At 37.3% G+C, this 13974-nt stretch overlaps 1 protein-coding gene across 8 annotated transcripts in view; it reads right to left on the reverse strand.

The window, feature by feature from the left end:
• Erc1 (ELKS/RAB6-interacting/CAST family member 1) overlaps positions 1-13974 on the reverse strand; it is a 337373-nt gene that overhangs the window by 171650 nt on the left and 151749 nt on the right. For 4 of the 8 annotated variants that reach the window (XM_059258483.1, XM_059258482.1, XM_059258489.1 and 1 more), the window contains one exon: positions 6485-6616. The exons of the other annotated variants lie outside the window; for them this stretch is intronic. In XM_059258483.1, the coding sequence (XP_059114466.1) occupies positions 6485-6616 (132 nt within the window). The remainder of the gene's footprint in view (positions 1-6484; positions 6617-13974) is intronic. 8 annotated transcript variants of the gene reach the window in all.

Consider the following 13974-nt stretch of genomic DNA (forward strand, 5'->3'; position numbering starts at 1 on the left):
GAGAGATGAAAGTTATTGGAGGGTCAATCAAGCACAGCCTGACAGGGCAGAGCTCTAAACAGAGGGACAATGTTGGAGAATTTACCTTGGCAAATTTATCTGAAGAGAGTCACTAGACCCAATGGATCAGGACCTCAAAATAAATGAGAGGCCATCAAAGAGATTAATTTTCCTATCTATACTATCCATCTAAAGGTATATGTAACTTAAGAACATTTCTGTCTCCTATTCTGTTCACTGAAACTTCTATTCAAGAAATCCCAATTAAATATTAGACATATACTAATGTTAGCAGATATTAGTCCAACTTAGGACGAGACTTATGAAGTCCAGACTTCAGACCATCAGATACATCTGTAAAGGACCCAAAGTATGAATCACGGACAACAGCCCTAAAGAAACCACCTTTTCATAATACAACTTTAAATCTTGGTAGATTTCTGCATTTCACCATTAAATCAACACTGCCATAAGTTGTGACAAAAATAGAACTCGGTAAATGATACTTAAAATAATGAATATGCCGAGCAGGTGAAGAATTTGTAAAATGCTTTAGCCTTCTTTAAAGTACAATCTCTCTCTAATAGCCAGGGAACTGTATGCATCTGCACAGCTGAGACTGGCTGCATATGGCAGAACTGTCACTGGTTGGCCACACCTTCACTGTGCTGCTTTCATGTTCCCAGTAACAAATCTCCTACAACTAAAGACAACCTTAAAAAGAAATAGAAAACATGTCAATGTGAGCTAAATGCTTCTTTACAAGTAACCCCAGTTTTCCTTTTCTTTTTTTCTTTTTTAATCAAGTTAGAGGACTTAGGTAGATAAATCTTATAATAATCACTCAGCACTAAGTAAAACTTGAAAATACAGCCATCAATAAAACCTGAGCACACAATTTTCAAAACAATTATCACCCTATTGTCAAGACTGTGTCACCACAGTTGGAAAGAAGCCATGAGAAGGAAAATGTTTAATTGATGACAATTCAATGTAAGTCACTTTTGGAAACATAACAACCAAACAAAAATGAAAGCATATGAATGAATGCACTGCAAACTATTGTTTCACCAGACTGGCTTTTCTTTGCTCATGTGTTTGTATGATTAAGTAACTCCTATGATCTGGTTGAATCAGCAACAAACAATACTATGGGGTATATTTCTGTGTGCTGCGAACATGTGTTACTTCCATTGGCTAATAAATAAATCTGCATTGGCCTATGGCAGGGCAGGACGGAGCCGGGAGGGAAAATCCAAGAGAGACCAGCCTGCCACCAAAGGAGCAATAAGATGCCAACAGACCGGTAATGCCATGGCCACATGGCAACATATAGATTAATAGAAATAGGTTGAGTCAAGTTATAAGAGCTAGCTAGCAAGAAGGCCATATAATTTGCAATTAATATTAAGCCTCTATGTGATTATTTCATAAGAGGCTGTGGGACCACAGGGGGTTGAGGGGGGGGCGGGGACCGGAGAAACTTCCGGCTACAAAACAAGTTCACAAGGTTCAAGCAAAATAAAAAGGTTGTAATTCTCTGTACTTCTGGAATAAAGGTTACAAATAATGCAAATACCAGGCCCCAGTTTCTTTCTCAAATATCACTAACAAAGCCATAGCAACTATTATTTTTTAATTAAAAATAATGCCCCCGATTTGGTATGGGGCAATCATGCATACATATGGAAGTCAGAGGACTACCTGTTGGATTGGTTCTCTCCTTCTACCATCTGGAATCTGGGGAGGAAACTCAGGTAAACAAACTGTGGAAAACGAAATTAGTCATTTCACTTTATCAAAAGTTTACTTTGACAGAAGAAAAAAAAATGGAATTTAATGTCTGCCAACCCAAGAAAGGGAACTCCCAAAATGAAGTATGTACATACATGTATACATATGTCTTCCATGCAGACATCCCCCCCCCCCCGCCACATACACACACACACACACCACAGAGGCCATAATAAAGCTCAACATTTGAAGGGAGCCTTTACAGGTTATCACAGTGTGAGACATGAGTGGATGCTTGTGAAGGGAATGATTTCTTCCCTCTAAAAGAAGGGCTTGGAGAAGTTAGGGAATTTACCAAATCACAGCTAGTAAAAAGAGCAAAAATTAAAATTCATAATGTTTGATCTTTGATCCAATACACTTCACACTAACCTCTAGTCAATTTTTAACAGTTTATTAAAGAGAAAGAAATAATTAGCAAACTATAATTTAGGATGTAACACGTACAAGAACTACCTACTGGGTAGGACAAATTATACTGTGCACATTTCTCTAGGAAAATCCTTCCAGTGAAAACATTCAGTATGATGTACATAAAAACAACATCACTACACACAGAAACCAGTGAAAAGCTGCCCAATTCCTAGGGCTCACCTATTACTGTACCTTGGATAACTACTGCCATGATCAGTAGCTCAGTCTATTAAACTTCTCCATAGGAAATAAGAGAATAAGGTCCAAAACTCTCAAGCAATCATTATAAACAGAGCATATGTCCAATGCTAGAGGTTCCCCAAATGCTCTCTTGTACAAAGGTCTCACACAGTGTAGATAAAAGTATGCCACATCTACCATGAGAACATCAATAGCTTCTAGCAATTATCTCTATGGGACAATTCCTAAAGTAAAAGGTGTACCAACCTTTTACTTTAGGTCCACCGCAAGTTAATTTTTCATTTGATTACAACTTTAGAAAACATCAATGAAAAATTAAAACTCAAGCCCAAATTTGGTAGCATAAATAATTCCTGAATGTCAAGGAAGACATAAGCCATTAGTTTTAAAAACACTTTTAAAAGAAAGCATGATAACAAGAGATCATCCTAAATGCATACTTAAAAAATACTATTAGATACAAATCAGATTTTTTGAGAGTTTAGGTTCTACTATCTCATATGGTTACTTCCTGGAACATTAGAACTGTTGCAGTAGCTATCTACTGACCCCAACTGGCAAAGTTACAGGGGGAGTTATAATGGCTAAAATGTGACTAATCGAAATTTTGTTTTTACATGAAGACAAACTTTAAGAGCAGTAAGGAAACAGATCATGTGAAGGAATCTACAGATTCACAGATTTATCCTCCTATAACACATACAATGAGGAAAGTCTACCACACTAAAAGATTATGCCACTGGCTTAAAGAGGTTTAAATTCTACATAATCCCATTCTCACTATCTAGTACATATTCAATTTCTGTACTTTCATAACACTTTCTGTTTTCATTTGACAATGTCCTCAACATTTCTACCAGGGAGTTATATCTTTCAGCATTATTAATACTATGATATTTAAAAATCATGCTGTTGCCCTTGTACTTGTTAGTCTTACAGATGATTGGTAGTGTTTTATCTTTTATTAATAATTTTATTGAAACTCTGAGATATATTTTTGTTGTTTAATATGAAGATGACAATTATTATTTCAAAACTGTTTACAAAATAACTTTATAAATATAATTTTAAACAAAATACAAGGTAGTTTCAAAATGAATCATTTTACCTTATAAGAAGACTGTTTTGCTATAAATAAATAAATAAATAAATAAATAAATAAATAAATAAATAAATGGAATTTAATGTCTTACAATGGAGAAAGGGAACTCCCAAGTATCATGTGAATATGTACATGCATGCACACACAGGCTGGCATGCAGACCCTCCTCTCTCTCCCTCTCCCTCTCCCTCTTCCCCTCTCTCTCTCTCTCTCTCTCTCTCTCTCTCTCTCTCTCTCTCTCTCTCTCTCTCTCACACACACACACACACACACACACACACACACACACACACACACAGAGGTTATAATAAGGCTCAACGTTTGAAGGGAGTCTTTTGGTTTAAAATGAAGTGACTCCTTTCTTTTCCCACAAGTTTTCAGACAGTTATTAAATGTAGAGAAGTAGCAGTTTGAACTAGTCTTGAGGTAACATTTAAGTTGTATGACATGTTTCCTATAAGCATGCAGGATCCCATACACTAGTACAAGGGGAACTCTAAGGAAAGTTTCTTAAAAATCACATTGAGGGCTGAGGAAAGAGTGCAGGTGATGATGTAAAGGCACAGAGGTCAGAATAAAATTCCATTCATTCATTCATTATTAAAAAAGAATTAAGCCACTTAGATGTTCATTTAATACCAGTGATTACCCAGCAGGTTGTTGCTATCAAAGCCAAAATAGTACACAGACACACCTCCTGCACTCAGGAAGCTCATATTCTACTAGTGAAAACAGTGGACGTATTTTCAATACCTATTATATATTATATAAAAGCTAATAATAACAGGTTACAAAACAGGTAAGTAAAGGGAACTATTCAAAATCCTACAAAGACACAAAGTCAGACCAAAGGGCCATAGAAGTTCTACAGAAGTAGGATCCCTCCAGACTAGTGCTAAGAATGGGGACGCTATTTCAAGCAGAGAGATCTCATACTCTTAAGAAATGAAACCATTCTGTACTGTTCTGTAGAGGACAAGTGAGCACAGAGGCTCGTTTTCTGCCCAGATGTATTGTTTTGGTGATGAAACAATAGCATGAACAAGGCACTTATCTCAGGAGCTGGTAAATGTGAGCATCTAGTTTTAGGAGTACGCTGTACATTTTGTAAACCACATTTTAAGTAATGGGTCACAAATTTAAGGAGTAAATAAAGTTTTATTCCATGGAAGCAGAATATGTCCTTAGTTATGTGCATTTCAAGTTAGCTGGAAAGAAGTTGGAGGTCGATGGTACTAACACAAAGTCAGAGAGAGGAGGGCAGGGGGCTGGGAGGAATGCTCCGTCAGTCAAGTGGCTGCAGTGTGGGTATAAGGATCTCACTCCACTCCAAGAACCCAGGTTAAAAACGAAGCTGGGAGTAGTAAGCGGCACATGCCTGTAACCCTAGCTAGGGAGTCAGACAGTGTGATTGCTGAGGCTCATTAGACAGTAATCCTAATAAATCAGGTGCTCCTAAGGAGAGATGACATCAAGTCAAAATTAATAAAGAGACAAAGGACATCATTAGTTATGAATAAAGTAGTCAATCAAGAAGACAGAACAACTATAAACATATATCCTCCAAATATTGATATACCCAATCTCATAAACAGACATTCAGGAACACTAAAGTACTAAAAGCTATTAATGGAGCTACCACAGCTAGAGCCTCTATGAGGTACCTACTACAGCAGATCTGTCTTGAAGTGGGCACTTCTTTACCATCTGATCTTCTTAATTCCCAATAACAGCAGCTTCTTTCTCAGCAGGGATTTTCCCATTAGATTCCTGCTACTATGTCACTGAACTCTTTTTACCTGGTGTCCTGGCTAGCTTTATGTCAACTGACACATGTTGGAGTCATTTGGGAAGAGACCCTCAGTAGAAAAATATGCCTGATTTGCCTGTAGGCAAACCTATATATAGTGTATTTTCTTAATTACTGATTGATGTGGAAGAGCCCAGCCCGTTATGGGTGGTACCACCCCTAAGCAGGTGGTCCTAGGGTTCTATAAGAAAGCAGGCTGAGCAAGCCAGGGGGAAGCAAGCCAGTAAGCAGCATTCCTCCATAGCCTCTGCATCAGCTCCTGCCTCCAGGTCCTTTGCCCTATTTGGGTTCCTGGCCTGACTTTACTCATTGATAGACTGTGACATGGACTGAAATAAACCCTTTCTTATCTAAGTTGCCTTTGATTACGGTGTTTTATCACAGCAATAGAAACCTAACTAAGACACCTAGATAGAATTTATTAGTCTCTCATATACACAAGGGGCAGGGTGCTACAAAAATTAAATGTTCTGGTATCTGTGCTAGGTAGATCTAAAACCTAGAGTCACATTTTCCAAATGGGAACTAAGGAGACAGTTCTTATTTACTAAACCTGTTCCTTTCATTTATAGCTCCCATCTTGGATTTATTCCTTCTAATAAAGAGTCAAAAGCAAGCATAAAGAGATCTAACAAGAGAAGCAGAAGCATATAAAACAGATTCCATGAACAGCAATGGCAGAACCTTTCAAGTTACACAAGGCTGAGACAGGGTAATCTGGTAGTGGAATGCTACCATATCTATGTTGTTCAAATATGCTATTAACTTTTTATAATCTTAAATGCTCTTTGAATGAAAGATATAAAAGAAACTATTTTCTAACTGAGGCATGTTTGTGTTCTCTCATTCACCTCCAAAGCTGGGGTTTTGCAGTCATGTAGCAAACAGACATGTTGCATGTTATGTCAGTCACATATTTTATTAACTTTTACTACATAAATATCTATGAATCACTCCTAAATTATTACTTTAGAGATCTCAACAGTAACATGAGCCAAGCCTTGCACAGTTATATTTTAGTCACTACATAAGTCTAAGAAATAACACTTGATGGAGTAGTTCTGAAGCCCCATGAAAGTCAGCATGTACGGCTCCCCCAACTACACTGGTTTTACCTTGTGTTTACCCAGCAGCACTGCTAGTAGCTACATAAAATCGCAGACCTGTTTCTCAGCACTGGTCCTGGCTGATTCCTCTTGTGCCAGCACCATTTCACGCTCTGCAGTTATCTGCACACTTTCTCTCAGTGCTTCTTCCAGCTCTTCAATCCTGTCATCCTTCTTACGGAGACTGTCCTGGAAAACGAGGAAGACTCGTGAAGGAGGTTAACCAGAACTCAGAAGGGCCTATGCATCAAGGAGGAGCTATTTGTTTATTAAACATTCTTCTCGCCAGAAGCAAATTGAGGCCAGAAAGATACCTCCATAGAGTAAAGAATTGAACAAGGGAAGAAGAGAAGTAAAGGAAGCTGAAGTCTATTACTAAGAGCATAGGATCAAGTTAGTGAAGCAAGACAGACATGATGGATTTGCTCTCTGCAACAGAGAGAAGGAAGCAATTGGTGTTAGATAGCATAAGTAGTAAGAGGTTAACTATTTAAAAACATAAAACTGTTTTTAAAAACTACTGCTTAAACTGAGCTGAAAGTCAGCTCTGATGGAGTTTCTACTTAGAGTCAATTTCACAACACTCTCTTCCTTTGGGAAGTCACACTTGCGTAACAGACTCAATTATACAAACAATTTCTGAAAAACATCTTTTTAAAAATGAAGATGCTTCCTAACATTTCCAGAAAGTGAAATATTATCTTCTTCTCATGAAAAAATGGAAAATAACTACATGTGTGTGACTTGTTTGGATATGAATGAACAATTTAGTTAAGCAAGTAATATGCTCTAGGAGTTTAAAATGTAACGTCCCATCCATATAATCAATCTTTAGGATCCCAAAGACAGTACAAGGGTAGGAAAGATACAAGAAAAAGCCAAGAAGAATGGAACCATGGATTGCCTGAACTATTCTCAAACTCTTAAAAATTACCATGGATTCGGAACACAGTATTGTCTTGTATTAAAATATGAAAATGAGTAGCAAGGTTTGCCCAGATGTTGATACAAAGAAGAATAAAAGCAAGCCCTTATCTTAGTATATGTCAACTCAAAATGAATTAAAGGACTGAAGCTAAAACCAGGTGTGGTAACTCCCACATACACAGTATTCACAAGGCTGAGGCAGGTGGGTCTCAAGGCCACCTTGAACTACAATGTAAGATGCTGTCTCAAAGCCATCTTGAACTACAATATAAGATGCTGTCACAATAAAACGATGAGGAAAGAGGAAAAAAAAAGAATAAAACAAAACTAAGAAATTACTTGGGGTGGCTTCATAATATTGGATTGGGGAAAGGTTTTTTGCCTTTTTTTTTTCCTTAATAAAACCTCAAAAGCTCTGGCAATAGAAGCAAAATCAGACAGACAGAATTACCTAAGACAATAACAATCTCTGCATTACAGCAAATAATCAAAAGAGCCAAAGTAACTCTTACAAAAGAGAGAAAATTTTCAACTATAATCTGACAAGGGCTAATATCCAAAAATACGTAAGAACTAAACAGCAAGAAAACAATCCAGTTCATTAACAGAACAAAAGAGATGCTTAGATATCTTAAAAGAAAACATAAAAATGGCACATGACTTTGAAAACAAAATCCTCAACATCACAAATCATTGGGGAAATATAATAAACCACAAAGAGCTATCTCACTCCTTTTCGATTACTATAGAAAACACAAGAAGTGAATAGTCATGAGGATGTAAACAGGGACACTGTCTCTTATACATATGGCAAACAGATGGAGGGTCCTCATAATATTAAAAACTGCACTACTAAATGACTCGGCAGTTCCATGCTTGTGTATTTAAATGAAAGGAAATTGGTAGATTGAAGAAACATCTATTTGGCTACTTTACTATGGTACCATGTAATGGCACATGGCTAAATAATAGCCAAGAATCAACCCAAGTGTCCATCAATAGAGGAATGGGTAAAGAAAATATGCCATCTTCATGCCAGTGAAGTGACTCAACCAGTAAAGCTAGATGACTTCAGTTCAATTCCCTAGAACTCACAAAAAGGTACAGAGAAAGAACTAAATCCATAAAGTTGTCCTCTGACTTCCATACAGGCACATGGTATGTTGCTAATGCCTCACCTCATCACACAGACATGCACAACAGCAACAATAATAATTTTAAAAATTAAAGTTCTCTATGACAGCCTAACTCAGATGGCTTTCTATTTTCCTCTTTTCTGTCTCCCTTGTCTAGGCAACTGCCAATATCTTTTCAAAACTCTAATAAAATTGTCTTTAAACTCAATTTTTTTCTTATGAAAAAAGAAAATGTGCTGTATATACATAGTGGTAATACTACCAAACCACAGAGAGAGAGAAAGAGAGATTGTGTTCCATAATGAAGATGATGCCAAAGGACATCAGGTTAACTGCAATGAGCTAAGCACATAAAGGTAAAATGAACACACAGGATCTCAAAAGCTGACTTCACGGAAGTAGACGATGGCATTTAGATAAGAAACATTTTGCCTTGTTTTGTTTTAACTTAGGTACTTAACTCAACAAGGATTCTTATTTCCAGAACCTTGTCCTTCCTCTTTGGGTGGTTAGGTAATTGTGTCAGATTGTTAAGTCAAACACTCACAAATAGGATGAGATACACTCACCACCTACAACAGGGATAAAAGACATAAGGTTGTCTATGTTGCTAGCTCAGTTCGGGTTCTTTGGCCTCAAATTCTCAACCCTACAACCTCAGCTTCCTACGTGTAGTATGCTGAGATTCTAGTAATGGGCCATCATACCCAGATCTAAAAATTGCAAAAGGGTGATTTTAAATGTTCTTATTGCAAATAAGTAAGAATGTGAAGATATGTATTACTCTACAACATATGCATATAGTAAACATCAGATTATACCACCTAAACAGAAACAATGATTATTTCTTTATTAAAAATAAAACAACGAAGAAAATTTGTGGGCTAATATGTGGAGCTAATCAATTTATTACTATTTTTTACCTATTTGGTAAGGCTGGTGTGTAACCTTGCATATGCTAGGCAAGTATTCTACCACTGAGCTGAGCTACATTCCAAGCAAGGAGTTAGTCATTTTAATAGCACCAGTAATTATTAAATTGGTAACCTAGTAGAAAAAGGGTAGGTGGGAAAGGTACTGTGTAACATACACAAGTACTTAACAGCTATTTGAGAACAGTGAAAGAGCATGTGTTATCATCTTTTAATACTTCCAAACACTTCAAACAAGAGCAGTATCTGCAGTTTAACTTCAATTGGTATTACATACGCATCAGAACTAACAACATACCACTGGCTCCTATCACTAGATTAGCCTACTTTGCCAATGACATTTATTCAGCAAAAGCAAATAAGAACACTACAGAATAAAAGACATAAATGTGTGACTACTTTAAGAGAGATGGGAAAGGGAAATTGGAAGCTATCAATGAATTTCTCATCTCCTAAAAAAATGGGGAGGGCCACACTATATTCAAAGGTGATTAGGTCAAAGACTGTGGCAGCTTAACTGGAAGTGCACTTGAGCAAGTTATTAAGAGTGTTAGGTCCCTTAGCAACTCCCTTGCACAAGTCACTGAGACCAGTCCCTCTGGAGTACTAGACTTTGCTTCCTGATGCTATGCTGAAGCCCTGGCAAGGAGCAGGGAAGGAGATGTTCTAAAGAGGTCCCTGGGCCCTTCCATCTAATAAACTGTTACCTTTGCAGTTGCAATATGAACCTCTGACAGGCATGTGGAAACACTAGTTGAAGCAGACGAAGAAAAAGATATAAAAGTTTCCTATTCTAGACTTATCAAAAGAATGGACCAAGAAGCAACAAATGGTCAGACCCAGAATGAGTCAGAGTTTTACATTCCACAGAAAACTCCAGATTCCTTTCTTTCAAAAATGGGATAATTTTAGATGTCATTTTCCTCCAGTGGACTTTAAAAAAAAAGTTGTTTCTACAACCAAGGAGGCAAGTTGGTACCTAACCACATTCCCCAACCTCCACTTCCCCCCACTCCGCTGCCACCAAGCCTGCCTCACAAATAAATTTATTTCTGTTCTTGTCTCCTTGCCTTCTACAAACTGTAAGACAGCACGTGTGGTGGTTTGAAAGAAAATGGCCCCCATAGGGAGTGGCACTATTAGGAAGTGTGGCTTTGTTGGAGGAAGTGTCACTGTGGGGGTGGGCTTTGAGGTCTCCTTTGCTTAAGCTACACTCAGTGTGACACACAGTTGCTTCTGCTGCCTGCTGATCAAGATGTAGAACTCTCAGCTCCATCTCCAGCACCAGGTCTGTCTGCACACCACCATGAAGATAATGGACTAAAGCACTGTCATCAGCATTTGGACTCTTTATCCTGCCACTTCTTCACTAGCTAACTACATATTTTCTGTCTCATCTCTCTTGCTTATGTACCTTCCCCTTTTAGTTTAGAAATTCTAAGAATACTTGATCACAAACAGATATGAAACATTAAATCTATCTGTTCCTTTCAGAACAACAGGGCAAAGTGTTACCCTGATTTTCCCAGGAGATCCAAACTCTTAGGGAAGCAGGACAACATAGTCTGTTTCTGGGTTGGAAAGAAACCTACTGTCTATCATGGCCAGGCAAGTAGAAATAAAGGGTGAGCATTCAGGGTCTTTGAGCTCCCTTATGTTTTTACAAATGGACAAGGTTAAAACCAGATACTGTGGAAAGAACCAATGTGGGGGGGACAGACTATGAAAGAGCTACTCCCATAAAAAAAGCACATAATGGGGAGGGAGCATGAGAGAGCAACTCCCATAAAGCAAACACAATACAGCCAGAAGAGAAAACTGATATTTTCAGGAAAGAAAAAATATATTAAAATAGGGAACAGAAATTCAAGAAAGGGGAAATATCTGGGGGGGGGGGCATTATTTGGTACTCTAGTTGTTTTTATATCTGATGATTATGATAATTTAATTTGTAAATATTTGAAAAGAAAATGAGGAACATTGGGTATTTCCAAGTTGGATATTTTTGCATTCTAAAGCACAAGTCCTATGCAATGGACTTAAGAAAATAAATGTGCAGTCTATTTAAATAAAATTTAGAAGCAGCTAAGAGAAGAAATTATAATATTGCTAACTTACAAGAGATTAATAAGATAGCTTTATAACTATTATCAAAACTGAAGAAAGATACTGAAAGACAGGAAATCACAAAGAAACACTTGCAGATTGTATTAAAACTGAAGACAATCCCAAGAACTGAACTTTTGCAGCCCTCTGGTCCCATCTATCCGTCTCCATCTTTGCTCCCTCTACAAGGAAAACTTCAGTTTCCCCTGCATTTATTTATTTATTTTTTATTTATTTATTTAGAGTCACACTTTCCCCATCTACTCATCTCTGGAAGTCACCAAGTGGAACAAATTTCTTAAGCAAAATGAAATACTGTTATGGCTTCTTTTAAGATAAAGCTTTGAGGAAGAACTGATCCTGATATGATCTATACTTTATATAACCTGAATTAAAATGCAATTCTGACATTTCTTAAGTCATATCAGGATTCTTTTGATTTTGCTAAATTTTAGATCACCCTGTTAATCTACAGACCACAATTTTCCTGACTTTAGCTCTTTAGAGCTTTGTATTTGTAAGTGTCCTTCTCTGTTGATCAGTTCTTAAAACAAGGAAAGATGTGAGCCTAAGTCTGCACAAGCTTTACTGATGACCTCTTTGCATTCCCCTATGACAATCTTCTCTGTTCTACTAAGAATACACTCTAATGTAACTGCTACATCCATCCATGCACTTAATGTAACTGTTCAACCTGTCCATGCCCTCTAATGTTAACTGTGTTCTACCCATCCATGCACTTAATGTAACTGTTCTATCTGTCCATGCACTCTAATGTTAACTGTATTCTATCTATTCAAAATTATTTTCTTGTAACTGTGTATGTGTCATTTTGTTTGTTGATCTGTTAATCTGTGACTGCATACTTTTGTTTAAGACTAGAATAATGAGTTTATGGCTTTTTGTTTGTTATTGTTTTTCATTTCTGTCTAACCACTTAAATGGTTTGATTCAAACTGACTACAAGTAAGTGCTCATGTAAACTTAATCCAATTTCCTTCTAATTCATGAGATGAGGCTGGAGAAATGGCTCAGCAGTTAGGACCAGGGTTTGATTTCCAGCACCCCCATGGCAGATCACAACCATGGACAACTCCAGTTCTGGGGAATCCAGCACCTTTTTCTTGTGTACAGACACAGAGGCAGTCCAAACACCTACACACATTAAATAATAAAATATAATTCATGAGACTTACAAAATCTTAGAAAAGAAATGCTTCCAGAACTGTTCACATTTTCTCTCTGTTATTATTGACCATATTTAAGACAAAATATCCGTATTATCTACATTTCAAATATAGCTTCACTAAAATATGGTAATAGTACATAGCAATTACTATAACTAGAATTATTGTAATTGTATCAAACTACATCTTTTGTCATATTCTGCAACAAAAAAATTTTAATAAGCATATCTAGTGTTCATGGACAGGAAATAACATTTCTTATTATCACCGTGTCCTCCCAACCCCTAAGCACAATTGTAATATAAAAAGTACTCAGTAATTGTTTACCAAAGATACCTAACAGCCTGCATGAACTGTGAATCATCAAATTTAAGTTAAACTATGGCTTAGAGAAAATGCTTCAGAACTGACTGAAATGAGGCTAAATTCCTGTATAATTAAAAAAAAGAAAAGAAGAAAGGAAGGAAGGAAAAAAGAAAGAAAGAAAGAAAAAGAAAGAAAGAAAGAAAGAGAGGAAGGGAGGGAGGGAGGGAGGGAGGGAGGGAGGGAGGGAGGGAGGGAGGGAGGGTGGGTGGAAGGGAGGGAGATGAAAGAACTTAATAGGGACAACTAATAACTAACATGAACCTCACTTTTAGTACTCAAGTCCTGTATTAGTGAACAGCAACTGGAATTGAAAAACAGTTCGATGCTATGGACAGTGTTTTTTTTTTAATTTTAAATATTAATGGTATAGTAAGTCTTGTAAAGTCTTTTATACAGAAATATATATTTAAGCTATTCTAAAGCTCTACCAATACTGAATTTTGGAGACTATATGACAGAAAAATTGGACAAGCAAGGACCTAGATCTAAGGAGTCAAACTATGCCCTCCCAGGTCAAGAAAACATAAGAGGGCTACAGAGATGGCTCAGTGGTTAAGAGTACATACTGCTCTTACAAGTACCGGGGTTCAGATCCCAGCATCCACACTGGGTAGTTCACAGTCACCTGTAATTCAAGCTTCAGGAGAGCCTACTTCCTCTTCTGACCTCTGAGATTACCCCCACTGTATCAACCCACGCAGCCATGCGGCTCCTCACCTCATAACCTTGGCAGTATTACATAATGTATATGCCCTGTGGTTAGAACTGTGAATTGCACAGTGTGCCTGCCACACCTCAGGAAAGCTGAGAGGACACAAAAGGAAGGTGGCAGCAGTGGGCTGTAGATGGTTCAGCAAATGCTTGGCATACTCTACAACCTAAACTTTCTTTCT

Source organism: Peromyscus eremicus, chromosome 3 (genome assembly GCF_949786415.1).
Source record: "Peromyscus eremicus chromosome 3, PerEre_H2_v1, whole genome shotgun sequence".
NCBI lineage: Eukaryota > Metazoa > Chordata > Mammalia > Rodentia > Cricetidae > Peromyscus > Peromyscus eremicus.